The sequence below is a fragment of the Lepisosteus platostomus genome, chromosome 6 (assembly GCF_059453375.1).
Source record: "Lepisosteus platostomus isolate fLepPlt1 chromosome 6, fLepPlt1.hap1, whole genome shotgun sequence".
NCBI classification, from domain to species: domain Eukaryota; kingdom Metazoa; phylum Chordata; class Actinopteri; order Semionotiformes; family Lepisosteidae; genus Lepisosteus; species Lepisosteus platostomus.
In genome coordinates this window covers 10,175,482-10,193,799 of record NC_142616.1, presented here as the reverse complement: position 1 = coordinate 10,193,799, position 18,318 = coordinate 10,175,482, and the positions used below count along the sequence as shown (strand labels likewise).

At 49.9% G+C, this 18,318-nt stretch overlaps 1 protein-coding gene and 4 non-coding genes across 5 annotated transcripts; 2 read left to right on the top strand and 3 right to left on the bottom strand.

Annotated features, from left to right (window-relative positions):
• The first annotated feature begins 121 nt into the window (after positions 1 to 121).
• trnai-aau (transfer RNA isoleucine (anticodon AAU)) lies at positions 122 to 195 on the top strand. Its single transcript has one exon. It is a non-coding gene; the product is annotated as a tRNA-Ile (tRNA).
• Positions 196 to 704: 509 nt separating this feature from the next.
• Positions 705 to 787, top strand: trnal-cag (transfer RNA leucine (anticodon CAG)). Its single transcript has one exon. It is a non-coding gene; the product is annotated as a tRNA-Leu (tRNA).
• A 345-nt stretch (positions 788 to 1,132) lies between these two features.
• Positions 1,133 to 1,204, bottom strand: trnad-guc (transfer RNA aspartic acid (anticodon GUC)). The gene has a single exon. It is a non-coding gene; the product is annotated as a tRNA-Asp (tRNA).
• A 408-nt stretch (positions 1,205 to 1,612) lies between these two features.
• On the bottom strand, positions 1,613 to 1,694 carry trnas-aga (transfer RNA serine (anticodon AGA)). Its single transcript has one exon. It is a non-coding gene; the product is annotated as a tRNA-Ser (tRNA).
• Positions 1,695 to 5,441: 3,747 nt separating this feature from the next.
• cct7 (chaperonin containing TCP1, subunit 7 (eta)) lies at positions 5,442 to 14,418 on the bottom strand. Its single transcript, XM_088634151.1, has 12 exons — positions 14,269 to 14,418; positions 12,499 to 12,652; positions 11,240 to 11,346; positions 10,700 to 10,825; positions 10,055 to 10,107; positions 9,324 to 9,495; positions 8,646 to 8,810; positions 8,115 to 8,303; positions 7,465 to 7,562; positions 6,894 to 7,026; positions 6,566 to 6,772; positions 5,442 to 6,349 (listed from the first exon to the last, which is right to left on the bottom strand). Exons 1-12 carry the CDS (start codon positions 14,272 to 14,274, stop codon positions 6,125 to 6,127), a joined length of 1,635 nt encoding a protein of 544 aa, XP_088490277.1. The 5' UTR covers positions 14,275 to 14,418; the 3' UTR covers positions 5,442 to 6,124.
• Positions 14,419 to 18,318: the final 3,900 nt, after the last annotated feature.

Genomic DNA, 18,318 nt, shown 5'->3' with positions numbered 1-18,318 from the left:
CGTGTCAGATCGTCGAATAATTTTCCCCTCTATACGCAGGCTGAGCGAATCAGCAGTTAAAATTCTTCAGTAATAATCCTCTGAGGCCGCATTAGCTGCTCACTGGAACACATGTTCAAGGGGCCGGTTAGCTCAGTTGGTTAGAGCGTGGTGCTAATAGCGCCAAGGTCGCGGGTTCGATCCCCGTACGGGCCACGAAATCCCCTTTTCCTTTTCCCCAAACCGTTTGATCTTTATTTCCACGGTGAAATGTATTATGCTACGTACAGCTGATAAACGAGAGCCGTGTCAGACTCACACACACGTTCCGGCTGAGAGGGGACTGTTCAAAGATTTAAAAGCGAGGAAAGGTGGCGCGATTTCCACAAGCGATGAGCTCACTGAAAACTTTCTTCCCAAAGACGGCTCGCTTCTCTTGTGGAGAATAATGTAGGAACTGTGCTCTGCTGCCCTCTAGTGGAACTGACAGTGATTGCGGTCTTTAACACCCGGGACCTCGGGGTGTTTCGGGACGAAAAATTGTGTTACACGGTTCTTCCAGAACTGCTTCATGTTTCCTCACACAGATAGGGAAACAGGGAAGGATTACAACCTCTTTTAAAGGACCAACAACAAAGTGGGCCGAAATTATACTGGACAACAAAAAACAAAACCGCACCAAACAGGAACGCGGTGTATTGAACACCAGTATCGCTTATTAACACGTCAGGATGGCCGAGCGGTCTAAGGCGCTGCGTTCAGGTCGCAGTCTCCCCTGGAGGCGTGGGTTCGAATCCCACTTCTGACAGTACCTCTTCTTTTCCTGATGATTTGTTAAGAGTGTAAATGAAAAGAGCACAACGACGTAATACGTTTCTACGACAAACATATTTTCGAAACGCTTTTAATAGGTAACGGGTGTGGAAGAGGAAAAGGAAAATGAGGGGGGAAATCACCCTTTGAGAATGGGAGGAAAACGATGTTTTTACGTGGCAATCGCTGATCCTGAGCTCTGTTTCCTGTCAGGAACTTAATTCGGAAAAAAATTCAAACAGCTTATCGAAATGCATTTGCGAATTGACGGCCTGCCCCTTTGCAATACCAGTCCGAAAATGACGGAAAAGGAAAGACGGACCGGAGAAAAACTTATCACCTCCCCGTCGGGGAATCGAACCCCGGTCTCCCGCGTGACAGGCGGGGATACTCACCACTATACTAACGAGGAGCGCATGTTTGGTGGTGGTCGTGAGCTTTGTTAACTGTTTACTTGCTGTCAGTTCCTCTTACGGCTACTACTGTTTCGGGTGGCGGCTTGTATTGTCTTTCCCTTTAGAAGCACCATCTGCGCCGTCGTCACTCCTCCCCTGGTATCGCCACAGCTCCTCCTCCTGCACTACCAACACCTATAGAGTCTGTTCTCACAGCTTTATTTGTTAGGTTGTTGAAAGCCCTTTCAATGGGGCACGAAATACGCGAGGGCAAGACAGACGCTGGTAGAAGATACGCTGATGGATCGATATAGACGCTGTAGAATTTATGCCCCAGATAGCGCGTCCACATGATTTAGAGATTCAGAAGTTTTTCAGAACAAAAACCGAAACGGCCCTTTACTCTCTTGCAGACACACAAAAGCCGTAGTCGGCAGGATTCGAACCTGCGCGGGGAGACCCCAATGGATTTCTAGTCCATCGCCTTAACCACTCGGCCACGACTACATCTGAGCGTAACCCTACCGCAATCTCATCTGCAGTGCAGGGCAGCGTCAAAAGCCTGTTTCAAAGTTGCATTTACTTGACAGAACACATGCTAGCAGACAAGACACGCCTCTGAGGAGAAAAGGGCGTCTTGAATTTAAACAAGGATTTTCGAAGCTGCACCGCACTCCAGTTTGAATCGTATTAATATTGGCTTTAGTCACAGGGATGGCATTTTTACGAATACAATCTTCCCCGCAAAAAACCAACACATGTTCTACAGTTTCATATAGTGCCGTTACGCGTCGAAGCGGTATTTTTCTTCCTCCTACCCTTGCGACACGAGGTGTGAATGAATATAAGAAGACACGACGTATCGTCTCTGATCAGCTCAGGGGGGTGTCGCTGCGTCAGCAGGCGCAGGCTGCAGAGGAACAAGTACAGGTTTATGCCTGTGCTGAGAAGAGAAGAGAAGAGAGAAACCACAACATTTCGGCTGTGGAGCCTTCTTCGGGTGTCTCTACAGTTGTCAGAGTGCACCTAGTTTTAAATTTGCGTATCCGTCCGTCAGGGTAGATTCTTGAGAGATGTTTGAAACAGCTGTAATGAAACACGCGATTGATTTCAGAGGCATGCGGAATTTTTTTTTCTCATGTCATTGCAGAGGAAGGCTTTGGTCAGTTGGAGATGGGAGTTGAACGGCGAGAGTCGATCGCACTGCCTGCAGGTTAGGAAGCCCAGCGAGAACTGGGGCTCCTCCGGTCTCCTGAGCGCGGTTGTGAACCCGTGAACTAAACTACCGGTGGCGGCCAAATGGAGACTCACAGGTGCCATCCCAGATCAGGACTACCTCATGACGCTCAGTGGGGTTGGGAACCTCCGACTGAAACAGAGTGCGGGCCTTACAAAAAAATGTTCTGTTGAGAAACGATCCGCCTCAGCCTAAACTCCTATAGCTAGCAAAACTAGACTGCTATTAGACAGGCACCTCGGGAAGACCTTCAGAGTCTCTTAAACTAATCATCTCTCGGCGGAAACGCTCAAATGCGGCAGTTGAAGGCTTAGAAACAGCCGATTGGCTCGCTACCTAGTTGATCACAGCCAATCAGAGAGCTCAGAGGCCGAATGGGTGAGACACGGCCCTCCCACACTGTGGACTCGCGTCGCGTCTCGTCTTCGGTGGGGGGGCTTGTTTCTGCACCCACAGCCCGAGACCGCGCTTGAATCGTGGAAGTGGTGTTTAGGAGCCCAGTGTGATGTAAGTCCGCGGATTCTGTCCTTCCTTACAGACCGACACGGTATCAACTTCACCCTCAGAAACCGAGTAAAAACTCCTGCTGCGTCTCACCTCTCATCGCAATGAACACACCAGCGCCTTCTCTGCGTTTTTTTGACTGAAGTACTTAAAAAACGAAAAAAAAAAAACAAGCTTCGACTGTGTGATCTCATGCCACAGAGCTCCCCTAAATGTTAAAGTCCGAGGAATCGCCAAAGCACAGCGCTTCGGTTTTGGTGATAATGACGGAAGGTATTCAAATCCGAGGTTCATATTCAACAGCAAAAACCTGTTTGAAAATCATGTTGCCCCCCAAAAAAAAGAGAGAGAAAAGAATCGTTCCGTGCACGCAAAACAGAATTTATCCATTATAACGGAAGCGTGTGCTTCAGCACCGCAGCACTTAACTTTGAAGTACTGTAGCAATTTGCTGCAGAAACAAAACTTCAAGCACAACCGCCTTCACGTAGATGCAGACACCAACCCTTAAGTTAAACACAACAAGAGGAAAAGTCTCCAAAGTCAACAGCCACTCCTGAGCACGCCTTTCAGACGCTATCCATCCATCTCCTTTCCATCACCTCCAATCCATGGTTACAGGAAAGCTGGGGCCTCCCTTGTCAAGGAACGGACACAGGGCAGGATACACCCTGGATGGGACACCAGTCCGTTGCTGGGCACAGACACACACAATGGGAACACGCCCCAGTGGGCAAAAGAAGTAGAATATACATCTATTAAACGCATACCTCAGACAAATAAATGTGGTCCGTAATTCGTCTAGAAGGAAATTCTAATATACGTATATCGTTATACGTCAATTATACATATATGTCCGTTATACTTAAATGGTTGGAGTTCTATTAAATGGATACATTTAGAGGACTATTATACATATATGGTTAAAGGTCTATTATACGTCAAAGATACAGTAGGTTTTATAGGTGTAGAAACTAGGAAATCAAGTCAATGATTTGGTTTAGAAATTTATTCTGAAAATATACAATCACTCACACCTGAAAAATATGTAGTTCAAATTCTACATTGCCGGCTCCTCCCTCAGCCAGGGGTATAAGTTCGAACACCTAAATAAAATCCATTACACACATCTGTTTGCGTAATATGTTTGGGTGACTGTAGGAAACGTTGTTTTTAGACTAAGTCTTTGCTGGTGTTAATCGATGTGCGACTGGTGCAGCTGGTCTCTTTACCGATGCTGACTGAGGAGATTTTTAGCCAGTGACCAGCGCCTTCTTCCCTCTTACTGCAGTGTACCTGCTATGTGTACCTGCTATGCAGTAGTGCCTTCTGCACGGTGGGGTTTCTGGCCTGCATCGCGCTGCAGAGATACTTGGCCGTTTCTCGCCCAGCCTGGTACCGCAGCACCGAGCCTGAAATCCTCTCTCACCTGTTTCTCTAGGACTGTGGCTCTCCTATATAGACATTTTAAGGTTTTGGTTTCTTTTATGAATTCTCCACGGCGCGCTCATTGCCGATGTACATTACGGCCGCCGCAGTGACGCTTCTCCTGCTCTCTGTGCTTCTTTTTTTTGCGCGGGAGGCTGGAGGGCGCTGGCGAGCAACACTGGGGCTCCAGACCGCGAGAAGAGAAGCTCTGGGCTCACTCCGGGCCTCATTGTGCTCATGCTGGCCCCCTCTTCCTAACGCACGCCCTCTATAGTAGGTACACAACTGGGCACCTCTCCCAAATGGATGCACTAGCTCTTGGCATGTTCTTGTTCAGCTTAAATGTGATCCTGCGTGCAGCAGTGTGCCTGTTGCTCCAGGAGACTCCAAGAGAAACCCGAGAGGGCCGAAGACTTCATAGGATGACTGGAGCAGCAGTCATTCGCTGGAGTCTGAATACAGGAGGAATTGGGCTTTTCATTTTGAAATCCTACATCCCACAGCGAGATACTCCAGTTTTGCAAGCTTCCCCCCTTTCTCTATTTTCCCCCCATTTCATTTATCGAAGCTTTTAAATTGGTTATGCTTCATATGGGCACCAGGCCCCTTCAGTCCCATTTGCGATTTGAGCCCAGCTAACTACAAGAGAAAGCAGGGGACCTGCGAGGGGCCCTGGAGACCTGATCTTGCTTCAGTGCGACAGGGTGCAGGAGGAGGGGGGGCAGGTTGGGGGTGACCAGTGAAGGTAAGGCTATGCGGACCCTGGCAGTCGCTTCTCCTTTGCAGCCTGTCCCATAAGACCGTGAGCGACCACACAACACACACAGGCCCTCTGCTGCCTCGCACCCAGAACTGCTGCCGAACGCCTTCAATTGTGTGGTTTACGACGTCCTCTACACATCTTTTTCTGCCAGCGCAAAGTGTCTACCTTCCGGTCAGTCTGCTGTTATTCAAGAGGCAACAAGAACATGCCGATTCAATAACCCACTGCTCCCGCCTGAAGGTTGATTAATTTACCACCAGCAATGGGAGACAAGTGAAGAGCATCAGTCTACACTGGAAAATGAGACACTAAGAGACAGACATCCGATTTAACTCCTTTACTTGTTCATCTGCAAAATGATCAATTCCCCAAAAATTCCAATAAATAGTTACAGAAGGTGGGTGGAAAGTAGATGGCCTGGGCTCTGCAGCACATTCTCATCTTTCGAGCTGGTCCACACCAGTACGATCTGCGAATGTGGGTTATACACAGCCATTCCTCTTCACCAAAAGCTTTCAAACTTGCAAAGCAGGGTCTTGTCACAAACAATTTCTCTCAGATAAGACAGCCAAGAAAAACAAAACAGCTCTTGTACACATTATAGAGTAAGAGGAAGGGGGTTGTACTGCTGCAAGGAAGGTGGAAAAGCCTTATTTTGTTTTACACAGTGCATTTCATTAAACTAGCCGCCCTAGTGCATTCAGGAGAAATGGAAAATATTAAGTATTAAAAATGAAACTTGTCTAAATCAGACTGATTATTAGTGAAGTCTCACTTGAATTTAATACGTTTACTTTGATCAACGCCAGCTTTTCAAAATCAGAAAAAACACAAATACAGCCAGGCCAGCACAACTTTTACAGTGAGGGGGTTTTTGTACAAGGGGGACTGATCCCATCCCATTAACTGTCCGCAGTGAGAGAGTCTGTGCGCTGAGAAGATCCCGCAACCGTGTTTCAAAAGCGCCAGCGGCAAAGCTCCCGCCGCCGCGCAGGACGCTGCCCCCTAGTGGGCGTGCGGCCTGCCCCGGCCCCTGCCTCTCCCGGCCGGCATGGCGTCGACGGTGGAGCGCGGGTTCTTGATGGTCTCGTCCACGGACAGGATGAGGCAGGCGGCCTCGGAGGCGGCGGTCAGGGCGTTGATGCGGACGATGGAGGGCTCCCACACGCAGGCCTGGAAGTTGTCCGCGATGTCCTCGTTGTTCACGTCCACCCCGTACCACATCCCGCCCTGCAGGGAGGCGCACAGACAGGCATGAGCGCTTTCGGGATCTTGGGGCGCTTCTCCCAAACGACTACTGAACACCTTCAAGATACACCTGCGTCCTCTGTGTCTTTGTACAGAACTCACTATTTGAGAGAGAGGTGCGCCCTCTCTATGGTAAACTACACCTCTAACGGTACCTTAGGGACGAGACCTGCACCTATGCCCTCCGCCGCGGCTCACCTGCGCGTGCTTGGCCCGCAGCTTGTTGAGGATGTTGGTGGCGTCGAAGCCGGCGTTGTCGCACAGCTGGCGCGGGATGATCTCCAGGGCCTTGGCGTAGGCGCCGATCAGCAGCTGCTGCTTCCCCGGGATGGTGCGGGAGTAGTCGCGCAGGTACTTGGACAGCTCCATCTCGATGGCGCCGCCTCCGGCCACTATGGAGTCGTTCTGGAGGCGGGGCGGCAGAAAAAAACCGTTGAGGGAGAGAGAAAGAGAGCAGCACCGCGCCGGGGCGAGACACGGGGACGAGGCAGTCCGAGCTCTGGCCGCCGCCGCCCAGCCGGCCTACCTTGATGGCTCTCCGGACGATCATGATGGCGTCGTGCAGCGAGCGCTCCGTCTCTTCCATGAACTGCTCGGCGCCTCCCCGCAGGATGATGGTGCAGGTCCTGGCCTTGGGACAGCCCCGGAAGAAGTTATACCTGCCAGCACAGGAAAGGATTTGGCTTTACCGCAGCCGAGCAGTGATTGAGAGAGAACAAACGGGCCACGCGCTTTTCCGGGCCAGAGCAGAAGGCCACAGCTCGAAAAGCCCAAAAAAATATTCTGTCAAAAAGATTCCGCCTCTGAACCTCCAATTAACGCCGCCCTCAGCCATATCGGACCATAAAATCCGATCTCTCTCTATACATTTAAGTCTCAAACGACAAATGATCACTGAACTTTAGCCGACAAGGTTTCACACTCGCCATGTTAACGTTCTCTTCCGCTTTACCAAAAGCCCAGCTGCACAATGTTCTTCTGGGTCAGTACCTCAGTTAACAAGGGCAACAAATCGGGGAGTCGTGGCGTACTGATCAGCCCATGCAGAACAGAGTTGCACTAGAGCGCACAGTGCGGATGCAATAAACGAAAATTACCTCTCCCCTCCGACCTGGACCTCTTCGAACAGCGCGCACTGTCCAAGGACGTCTTCCGTCAGCGCCCCAACGCTGGTCTGAATGGAGCCCCCGCAGGCCTGATGGGAGGATAACGATGCCCGTCAGATTTCAGTGCAAGCAAACCTGCTGCCTTAAACCAGCCCCAGCGGCTCCCAGCTGGCACGTTTCCCCGTCTGCGGCACTAGAACACAGCCACGCGGTTCACAAGGCACCCCCGCCCAGAAATTCATTCAGAAACACAGTCTGCTAACTTGTCGGAGCAAGACGGCAGAACTGTTCCAGGACCATCAACAACAACAACAAAAAAAAAAAGACAAGCAGCATTTCAGGTGAGGGCAGCAACTTTACCTTCAAACAGTCTGAACTGATGCTTTCATCCACCATAATATAGGACAGCTGAAATTACACTACACTGCCACTACATCAGAGGCAAGAGTGACTGCTTTTTAAAAATGAAATGAGCAGACACTACATCAGCTACTACATCAGCTATCAGTACTGGTTACTTTCTAAACACCTTTCCTTGGAGACTGATAGCAGATCAGCGCAGTCTGAAATTCCCTCTGCAATTAAACACATTTTTGCCCACTCTGGAGTTAATTAACCGCCCCCTGCCTTCCCCATCATACCATCATGGTCCTCTTGAGGTCCTCCTCTAGCACTCTCCCGGCGCAGAACAGGTCCCGATCGGCAAAGTACTGCGTGGCCACGTCGCCGATGGGCAGCTTGGACAGCACTACCTTGGCCCCGGACTTGTAGATCTTCTCCAGCTTGTCGTAGAGGATGCTCCACTCCGCGTCCACGATGGCCTGGTAGTCCTGCAGAGGGACACGCCGGGAGATCAGACACGCACCCTTCACTGCGCCGGTTCAGATTGTCTGCCATCTACATCGCTTGCCAGCGAGGAAGCGATTCACGCCGGCTGTGGCTTTTTAAGACGTGCTGACCATCACTCTCGAACCTGTCCCGAATCACCAGTGCGTGGGAGTGCAAACAGGAAGTCGCGTCCCCTAAAGTACCTAAAAAAAGGCATCGGCAGTTTTCTTCTTGCCTTCTGCAGACACGGGAACGAAAAGGCCCCCCCAGCCTTCCGGCAACGATTTCCCTGCAACCGAGAGAAATGCTCGGCACCTTTTCTTACGGCTTCGCGACCCACTGACCTCCACGGAGTTCACCCGGACCTCGGCGTTGTCCTTCTCGGCCTTCAGCTCCAGCTCGATGTTGAGCAGGGCAATCCGGGGGTTCTCGTACTTCTTGGGCTGCATCTCGAACCCCGCGTAGGAGAAGGTCTTCTTGAAGGCCACCCCCGACACCAGCTGGGATTCCTGGTCGCAGGGGGCAGGGAGGGCAGAGTCAAGCAGAATGCAGGCTGGAGCAGCACGGTTCTAAACGCATGTGATCTGGTCCCAAGAGCACTTTCAGGTGCAGGTTCTATACCCTCCAGGCAAAGAAATATATTGGAAAATCGAAATCCAACATCCAACAGAGTCATCTATGCTATATGATGTAGTAGTTCAGGTGGGGAGCTGCGTCAGCATGCGTAGGGTGCAAAGGAACATATAATAGGTTTATTCCATGCTGAAAAGAGAAGAAAGAAAACACGTTTCGGCCTTGGTGCCGTGGGGGCCTCTCACACCCGAAGAAGGTTGAAACGTTATGTTTTCTTTCTTCTCTTTTCAGCATGGAATAAACATTTTATATGTTATATGACAACAACCTGTTAGTTGAATCAAGTGGTGGTAAAGGCAATGCAGACTCCCAAGTGCTTTTCTAAACCACCTCTGCTACAAGTCCCAGCCTGCAGAAATTTAAAACCCCAACCTCACTCCGGGACTCACCTCGAGAGCACCCCCCTGCACCTTCTTCACACCGATCATTTTCAGGGGCAGAAGGTCGTCCAGCAGCATCACGGCGTCCACCACCATCTTGGAGAAGAACTCCTTCTGGATGGCGATCAGCTTGGAGTTCAGCGCGGTGGAGGCGCACTTCTCCAGCAAGCTCCTCTGCTCCCTGCGGGACAGACAGAGACAGACAGGCGCAGGGATGAGCCCACAGTGTTGGGTCAGGTCAGATGAGGGCAGCAGGTCCCCCCGGTCATCTTTCCTCATCCCTCACCAGCAGACGAGCGCACAGAGGGGACGAGACGAGCCGCCTTCGTAGAGCACGGGTTTCAGAAAAACAATCGTTTCTGTTGGCTCTAGCAATCATGGCACAAAAAAGCCATCTGTGCTAGTTACTGGCCGCGTTCCATCCCCATGTGAGTTTTAACCGCATTAAGAGAGAAGAAAAGGGTTTCTGCGCTGACGGGCCTGTTAGCCTGTTGTTCAGCGAGGAAATGTCCCCGGCCTGGTTCTGCTGAATGGAAAACTCAGGTCACCCCCCCAGACGAGACTGGTCTAGGTGAAATCGGCAGTGGCGAGGAGTGGTTAGGACTCAACTGGAAACTGGAAGTTTCCGAAACTTAATCTCAAATTAGAACTGCTGCTGCAGGGCTCTTAATCCACTCTGACTGTTTGGAATCAGTTCAGAGAGAGCCCCTGAGTGCAATCTGGAAATAAACGAAACTCACTGCTTATCATCTTTCTTCACAGTGACGGCGATTTCTTCGGTCTTTTTCACAGCCTGAAGAGAGAAAAAGACAAGCCTTCAGAGTTCAGAGCACGGTCTGGCCAACAAGTCTAGCAGGCGGTACAGCGGGAGACATCTGCTCTTATACTAGCGATTCCCACATTCTACCAACACGTGCTCCTGCTTCCTTCAGCCACAGATACCAACTCGGACCTTTTGCAGGGCTGAAAAGGGCAGCTCAAGCCACGGTGTAGGTCTAGGACAGAGGTCTCCAGCTTCAGACACATGTAACAGCTTTGCGGTCCTTAATTTCAGCTGAGGGCAATTTAAGAGCCCATTTCAAACCAGCCTGTGCAACTGCCAGGCCTCTCAACTGAGCATCTCACACCCTGAATTCACAAACAAGGTGGTGTCGCCAGTCTTGGAAACTGGATAGGGGGGCCCCCAGGAGCGAGGGAAGAGATCCCAGGTCCTGATGAACTGATTAAACTGAAAACGCCTGGAGAGTCACGAACTGCTCCTCAGCGCCCCTTACTGGTCACATGGAGGTTTGAGCTCCAGAACGAACCCCACCAGGCTGAGAGGGAAAGCCCCCTCCAGAAGCAGTGGGAAAGTCTCTGGAAGGGGGTGGGGTGGGGGCACGTACCAGCTGGGTGGCGGTGCGGAAGGCACGGATGATGATCTGGGGGTGCAGCCCCTCCTCCACGTAGGACTTCACCTGCTTCAGGAACTCCGCTGCCAGCAGGGTCACAGAGGTCGTGCCGTCGCCCACCTGGAGAGACAGGGACCGAGTCAGGAGCGCCAGGGGAGCAAGAGGAGGAGAAGTTAAGCTGACAGAGCACCGGCTTTTGATCTAGATCGTTTCCGAAGTCTACACGCAGCACGAAAAGGCGAGCTGGGATCACACGACAGGGCTATTTATGATTAAATTAAACCATTGTGACTTCTGCTGCTCTGTAGGACGCTCAATGGCCAAAACCTTGTGTCTGTTCTCTTTGCTGTTCAGCGTGGAACCAACCTGTGCATGTTTTCTGAAATGCAGGGAACTGTCACAGAGCTTTGTTTAAAAAGTAGCCCACCTTCGCTTCTTGCTAGCCCACCCAGAGGGAGACTGCTTGAGTCTCTGAACACAGACCAACTCCCGGACCTCGTAGGGTCAACACGGAGGCGTTCGACGGACACTCACCTCGGCATCCTGGGACTTGGCGATGTCCACCAGGGTCTTGGCGGCTGGGTGAACCACATCCAGGAGCTTCAGAATGGTGGCGCCGTCATTGGAGATGGTAGCTTTCCCTACAGGAGGAAGAAAAATATCACGGGATACCGTTAGCCAGCTGCTACCAGCTAGCCCCACATGACCTACTGGAAGAACACTCAGAAATACGATTTCTGGGCCAGGACTGCTGCAGTGCACGTTCCTCACAGCCAGGCAAGACACACTGAACAGTTTCTCCGCATGCAAACTGGCGTCGTCACCCTGAAGCCGCCAACAGAGAAGTGTGCTGCTCAGATCTCCACCCTGCGTGGACTTGATCTGGACAGGATGCATTTCTGTTTCAATACAGGTTTATTATTTCAGACAGTGGTCTACGCTGCATAAGGCAATACCTTGGTCACCTAAAGCCATCAGAAATAAGAACAGATAAAATTTTAAACAGATATGGATTCAAAAGTACAAGAAAATAGTTATGGCTGTGCAGCACTTAACTTTCGATATCTGAATCTTGGTTTTAATTTGATTAAAACAGTCTAGTTAATCCACAAGTTACTTTGCTATTTTATTGCAGAATACTATCTTTAGTATATGATCTATTCATGTGAGATGAGCAGGACAGGAGCCCATTGCCACTTGGGTGCATAACGGTACACAAGCTCGTGCCTCATCACTTCTAAGGACGACGCGGAGTGGGAGTGATAAGAATGCTAGAATTAAGGCGCTCCACAGAACAGAAAATGACAAGATCAGCTATTTTCAGGGGCTCAAGAAGTTGTACACGACAGGCTGATGAAGCCGAGCCTTTCAAGTACAGAACAGAACAATTAGGGGACCTGATACAACCCTTAAGGGCCCTGACAATGGCAACCCAGCGGACACCAGTGAAATTTTCAGGGAACAGCATTGAAAACTGAGGGGGGAGGGGGGGGGGGGGGGGGGCTTCTTTACACAAAGGGTGGTAGGAGTGTGGAACAAGCTGTCTAGCCATGTTGTTCAAGCCAATAACCTGGCTTCTTTCAAGACACAGCTAAAAGAGATTGTCCAGGCGGGATGGGAGGCACTTGTTTACACAAAGGGTGGTAGGAGTGCAGAACAAGCTGTCTAGCCACGTTATCAACACGAGCACCTCTTGGAGGCAGCCAGGGTAAGAGACCCTCGGATCACTGTCAAACGGGCTAGGGGGGGGTCTCCCTCTGGCCATTGCCCCGAGAGCAGGCGGCGGGGCTCACCTCTGCTGTCCACCATGAGCTTGTCCATGCCGCGTGGCCCCAGGGTGGTGCGCACGGCCTCGGAGATGACCTGGCAGGCGTTGATGTTGCTGACGAGCTGGGGGACGCCCTGGGAGGTGTCCGTCCCCTCTTTCAGCAGGATCACTGGTGTGGGCTGCGGAGCAAGAGGGGGGACTGTCACCACGGCGACTTGCCAGAACCCCACTGCGGCCAAACTCGCCGAGCACGACAATGGAACCTCACCAAAGTGCTGAAGCGTAACAGGACTACACCAACATTAAGACTGTGTATGTTTGTAATTCCCTGCTGCAGAGCAGCGAAGACTTGCTTTGCATTATGCAGATTAGGAAGAGAGAAAAAGACAAGCCTGTGGGGAAGAATACAAAGCATTCAACTGAATATTTCTGCAATCACTGTAGCCTTGGTGCAACAATCTCTTTTCTATGGGAGCTGCATCGATTGCCAATCCGGATCCATCTTGTGACTTCCTCCCGAGGACATTACTAAGGTTTTCTCCAGTGATGGGACTGGAACCAGCCCTGTGCTGTAACCTAGCAACAGACACCAGCAGCGATATTTCAGCAAGAAGGAGGTGAACACTTCTGGTGATATTCTGCACCAAGCACGAGGTGACCTACTGGCCACACCTGGGACTTGATGGCACACAAAGAATAAAGGAGAGAGCTCTTTTTTTTCTATTTGAGGCAGGCAGAAAGGCACAGCTCCCTGTTGTGAGGAGGTAGTGTCTCCAGCCTCTGAAATAAGATCATTAGAACTACTGTTACAGCCCAGGGGGGTTCTCTAGCCCTGATCCAGCCAGTCCAGGGCTGGTCCTGTAGAGCCACACTCTTGCCTTTAAATCAGTCTCTATGAAGTCTCATCTCTGAAGTCCATAAATACTGGAAGTTAACTGCCATCAACTCAACAGGCAATGTGTTCAATTAAGTCAGGTGGAGATCACTAGGGACAAAAACATCAATAGCTTTCACCGGGCGATTTAGGGTGACCTAAACGAATAGCTGGATTGGGGCTCCCTTGGACTAGGGGGGGGGGGGGGACCCCCTCAAGGAGGGGAACAGCCATTGTCCATCACTTATTTTGCAGAATTAAAAAAAAAACTGCAGCTGCACCAAACCAGGAGACTTCAATGATTTTTTTAGGCAAAATATTCAACACTGCACAAAAGGAGAGCACTTCAGCCCCTCCCTCGGTACTGTAATCGGTTACTGTGCACACGGTTCAGCACACGGAGGGCTGGACTGAAACACACAGACAGAAACCTCCTTTGATAAAGGTTCGTTTTTTTTTTTACCGTAACTAGAGACAGTAGTTCAACAGGGCCCAAACTGTCATGTCTCAGGCCTACCGAAGACTGTCAGAGGACTGGCGCGGCGAATCGGGGCATTTCTCTCTCCCACAACACGATTAAAGACGGGAAACCCGCGGTAACACATGGGACTCCGATACCGGAACAAAAAAGACAAACACGGTTTTCAACAAACAAGCAGCTTTTCTGTTTCAGCCAGCGGCGCTTCTGAGTCGAGCGACAATGACAAGGCAGCGCCCCCACTGAAAGAGACGGAGACCGTAACCACGAGAAATCCAAACAAACAAATTGAACGCGATCATCCTTCTTCCACGACCGATACTGCCGGTTCTTAAGAGAAGGGGGTCTGCTTCGTCGAACCACCCGTGCGGTTCGATATTCTAGAGATGGGTGACAGATGGATGAAAGCGGGTTGCAAAGGGAGGGTAAATCCATTCACTCACCATCATCTTGTCGGCTCTGTCGCTACGCTCAAGCCGGTCGGAAGCTCCCACAATGCACCTCGACGGAGGAAGTTTCCAGCAAGAGGGAGGGGCGTAGTACCAACGCCTTGGCCTTACTGGGCGACGCACACCTCCTCCGTGGGCGTGGTTCGGGATGAAGCCTGTGTGTGATTGGGCTGTTCGAGAGAGGGCGGTGCGAGGGTTGTGGGAGGGGGTGGAGTTAAGGCTTGAGCGCCTTGAATGGGCGCTGCACTGTCTTCCTTGATCTTAACGGACGCTTTAGTCCGAGTTACAGTTTATCGAAAATAAACCACGAACTGTAAAAAACAAAAACAAATAACGGTGCAAAAAGCATTAAATTAGACTGATATACAATGAAAGTAATGATTAGTACAATAAAACAAACTTAATACAAAACCAACACCGATAAATATCGAAAAGAACGGATATTGTTATTATTATTATTATTATTATTATTATTATTATTATTATTATTACATTATTGGGTGGAAAAAGCCTGAAAAAGTGCAATAAACAATAACTCAAACGCAAGGCATAAAGATAGGAATTCAGGGTTGAATTTAAAGATAAGGACAGATGCGCTTTTATATTTAGAAGATCCCTCTGAACTCGGGATAGCGATAACAATAGCGACCACACAAAAACACACCAGGAAGCTGGACTTGCTGGTATTCATAGCGCAGATGTTTGGTTTTTCTTCTTCACTGGGTAGCTTGTTGACCTAGGAGGAGATAACTAAAAAAAGGGAACACGTAGGTCCATGCAATAAATAACCATTGCTATGTTCTAGAGAAATCTGGTTGTAAGGGGGCTCGACATCGCAGTGATGAAAAAAATGAAAGATGCTTCTACAAATAAAGGACCGGAATATTGGGCTCCCCGAAAGTTTAGAATACCGTGTCTGTGAGGTTTTCCTCCATTTTCAAAGCGATTATTCTAGTCAGGGGCTCAGGGGAGCCAGAGCATATCCCAGCAGGCTATGGGCACAAGACACCATGCCTGTCCATCACGGGGAAGACTATGCGTTTTTGGACAGTGGGAGAAAACTCCAACATAAATGACGGGGGAACATGCAAACTCCACACAGACAGCACCCCGGGTCCGGAATTAAACCCAGGGCCCCAGCACTGCGCAACAGCGATGCTACCCACTGCCCCACTCACTGAGGAATCTCAGACAGCTATCTTAGGAACACTAGAGTGTTGAATTACAAGTCATATGGGGACAGTGTCCTTAGGGGCGTGAATATGGATTTCCCACTGCAAGCAGGGTAGCTGCGACAGCATGTGCAGGCTGCAAAGGAACATTCCCTGCTGAGAAGAGAAGAAACACAACGTTTCGGCTGTGGAGCCTTCTTCTGGTGTGAGGAAGGCCTGATGAAGCCCCACCTGAAGAAGGCTCCACAGCCGAAATGTTTTTCTTTTCAGTTTGGAACTAACCTTCACCTGTTTCTCACTACAATATAAGTATTGAATACACTATACAATATACAGAGTGGACACTATACTGTAAAAAGGCCATCTTGCTTTGGATGAGATTTAAAACCGAGGTCCTGACTCTCTGTGGCCATTAAAAATCCCTGGGCATTTCTCAATCTCCTTTACCAATCATGGCCTCCTAATAACCCCCCTCTCTGAACTGGCTTCATCACTCTGCTCTCCTCCCCACTGATAGCCGGTGTGTGGGGAGAGTACTGGAGCATCATCCAGGTGGGGCTGCACACTGGTGGTGGAGGGATTATTTTTAACTATTAATGCTCAGAAACGTGCCAGAGATTGTTATATCCGATCTTAGTGAAATCTGCTCTTATTTACAGTGGAATAGGTGACTGTAGTGTAACTCTCACCATATAATAATAATAATAATTGCTTACACTTATCTGGTGCTTTTCTGGACTCTCCACTCAAAGCGCTTTACAGGTAAGAAGGATCCCCTCCACCACCAGTGTGCAGCCCCACCTTGATGATGCTCCAGTACTCTCCCCACATACCGGCTCTCAGTGGGGAGGAGAGCAGAGTGATGAAGCCAGTTCAGAGAGGGGGATTATTAGGAGGCCATGATTGATAAAGGCAAGGTAGAAACACTCTGGGATTTTTAATGACCACGGAGAGTGAAGATCTTGGTTTTACAGCTCACATGAAGGACAGTACCTGTTTACAGTCTAGTGTCCCCGTCACTGTACTGGGGCATTACGAACCACACAGGCCACAGGGTGAGCGCCTCCTACTGGTCCACTAACACCTCTTCCAGCAGCAGCCTTAGCTTTCCCAGGAGACTTCCATCCAGGTACTGGCCAGGCTCACACCCGCTGAGCTCCACTGGGCTGCTAGCTGGGAGCTGCAGGGGGATATGGCCCTTGCCCTTTTTCAAAACATTTAGCTGTCAGTCCCCTTTTCTCAGAAAGTAAAAATACCGTGGCCTTTGCAAAAGATGAGCTAGGGACACAGCCTGCCACCCCTCACCAGGGCCAGGCTGAGGTGCAAGCTCCCTGAAGGGAAGAGAAGTCAAGAGGATACCGTCCACCCTGTGCGCGCTAACCACAAAACTGTGACACCACTACCCCTCCCCGCCTAGCACAAAGCCACAGCAGGAACTCACCCACCTGCAGAAAATTAAACTGGGAGACAGGAAAGACTTCAAGAGAGAGGACGCCCTGTGGTCCATCTACCCCTTTAAAACCTCGAGTTCCACACTCCCACCACTCTGAGAAAGATGCCAACAGCCCTTGCATTAGGGCATTAGGACCAACTTAGGGGTCCTAATGCCCCAGTACAGTGATGGGACCACTTTATTGTACAAAGGCACCGTCCTTTGGATGAGATATCAAACTGAGGTCCTGATTCTTTGGGGTCATTAAAAATCCTAGGGCATTTCTTGAAAAGAGTAGGGGTGTGACCCTGGTGTCCTGGCAAATTTCCCCCTGACCTTTGCCAGTCATGACCTCTTATTAATGTCTTACCTCATCCAGGTGGGGCTACACATTGGTGGTGGTGGGGGGATTTCCCATTTCCTGTAAAGAGCTTTGAGTGGAGTCTCCAGAAAAAAAAAAAAAAAACTCTATTTAAGTGTAAGGAATTATTCATTATTGTTATTTAAAAATAAATATTAAATATTAAAAAAAACAGATGGCTGTCACAAGACCTTGAATACAGAATCATGCCCAACAAAAATGGGAGATTTCACCATCTTGTATCGAAGCTGGACTTTATATGTTCTCCCAGTATTTGCTTGGGTTTCCTCCCACTGTCTGAAGACCTGCTGCTGGGTTAATTGGCTTCTGGGGAAATTGGCGCTGGTGTCTGTGTTAGTGTCTGTCTGCCCTGTGATGGGCGTCCCATCCAGGGTGTGTCCTACCTTGCACCTGTTGCTTGCTGGGATAGATTTTTAGCTTCCTCTTGACCCTAAAGGAGTGGTCAGAAAATGGATAGGTGCAGCCAGGTTGTTCTAACAGTGATAAGACTCTTAAAGGCCTTCCTCTAGAGGGCAGTGTTGATGCACGGCAGGCACTGCTCAGTGCCTGAGTCCGTGGGTTTTTGCTTCCAGCTCAACAGTTAACGAGCTGAACCGGCCTGTTACCGGGCTTGTCTCAGACCCTTTTAAAAGCTTCACCCAGCTCCTGCTGTAGAGATCTGGAAAACCTGCTGAGACAACGCCCCCTGCTGGACACCCCTGATTTACACTAAGATAATGTAACACCTGTACACGTGTCGGCCCGCAACCCCGTCTCTCCACACAGTCTGCTCTTTTGATAACTGCTGCTCCTTCCTCATGAGTTTTCCCTTACTTTCCCACATTTCTCCATTACAGTCAGATCAGAAAGGGATCTTGCAGTGAGGCTCATCTTGAACGGAAGGAGTAACCGAGCAAAAGCTCCTTTTAAACCTTGTTCAAATTTAAGTTAAACCAAGTTCCACTTGTTCAGTCATGATTTCCTTCTTTGTGTCCGAGGAAGAAGGCAGAGGCTCTGCTGTGTTGTGATGTGGGTGTTATTTTCTGAGCAGCTGAACACACTATGGTGTTTGTATTCTG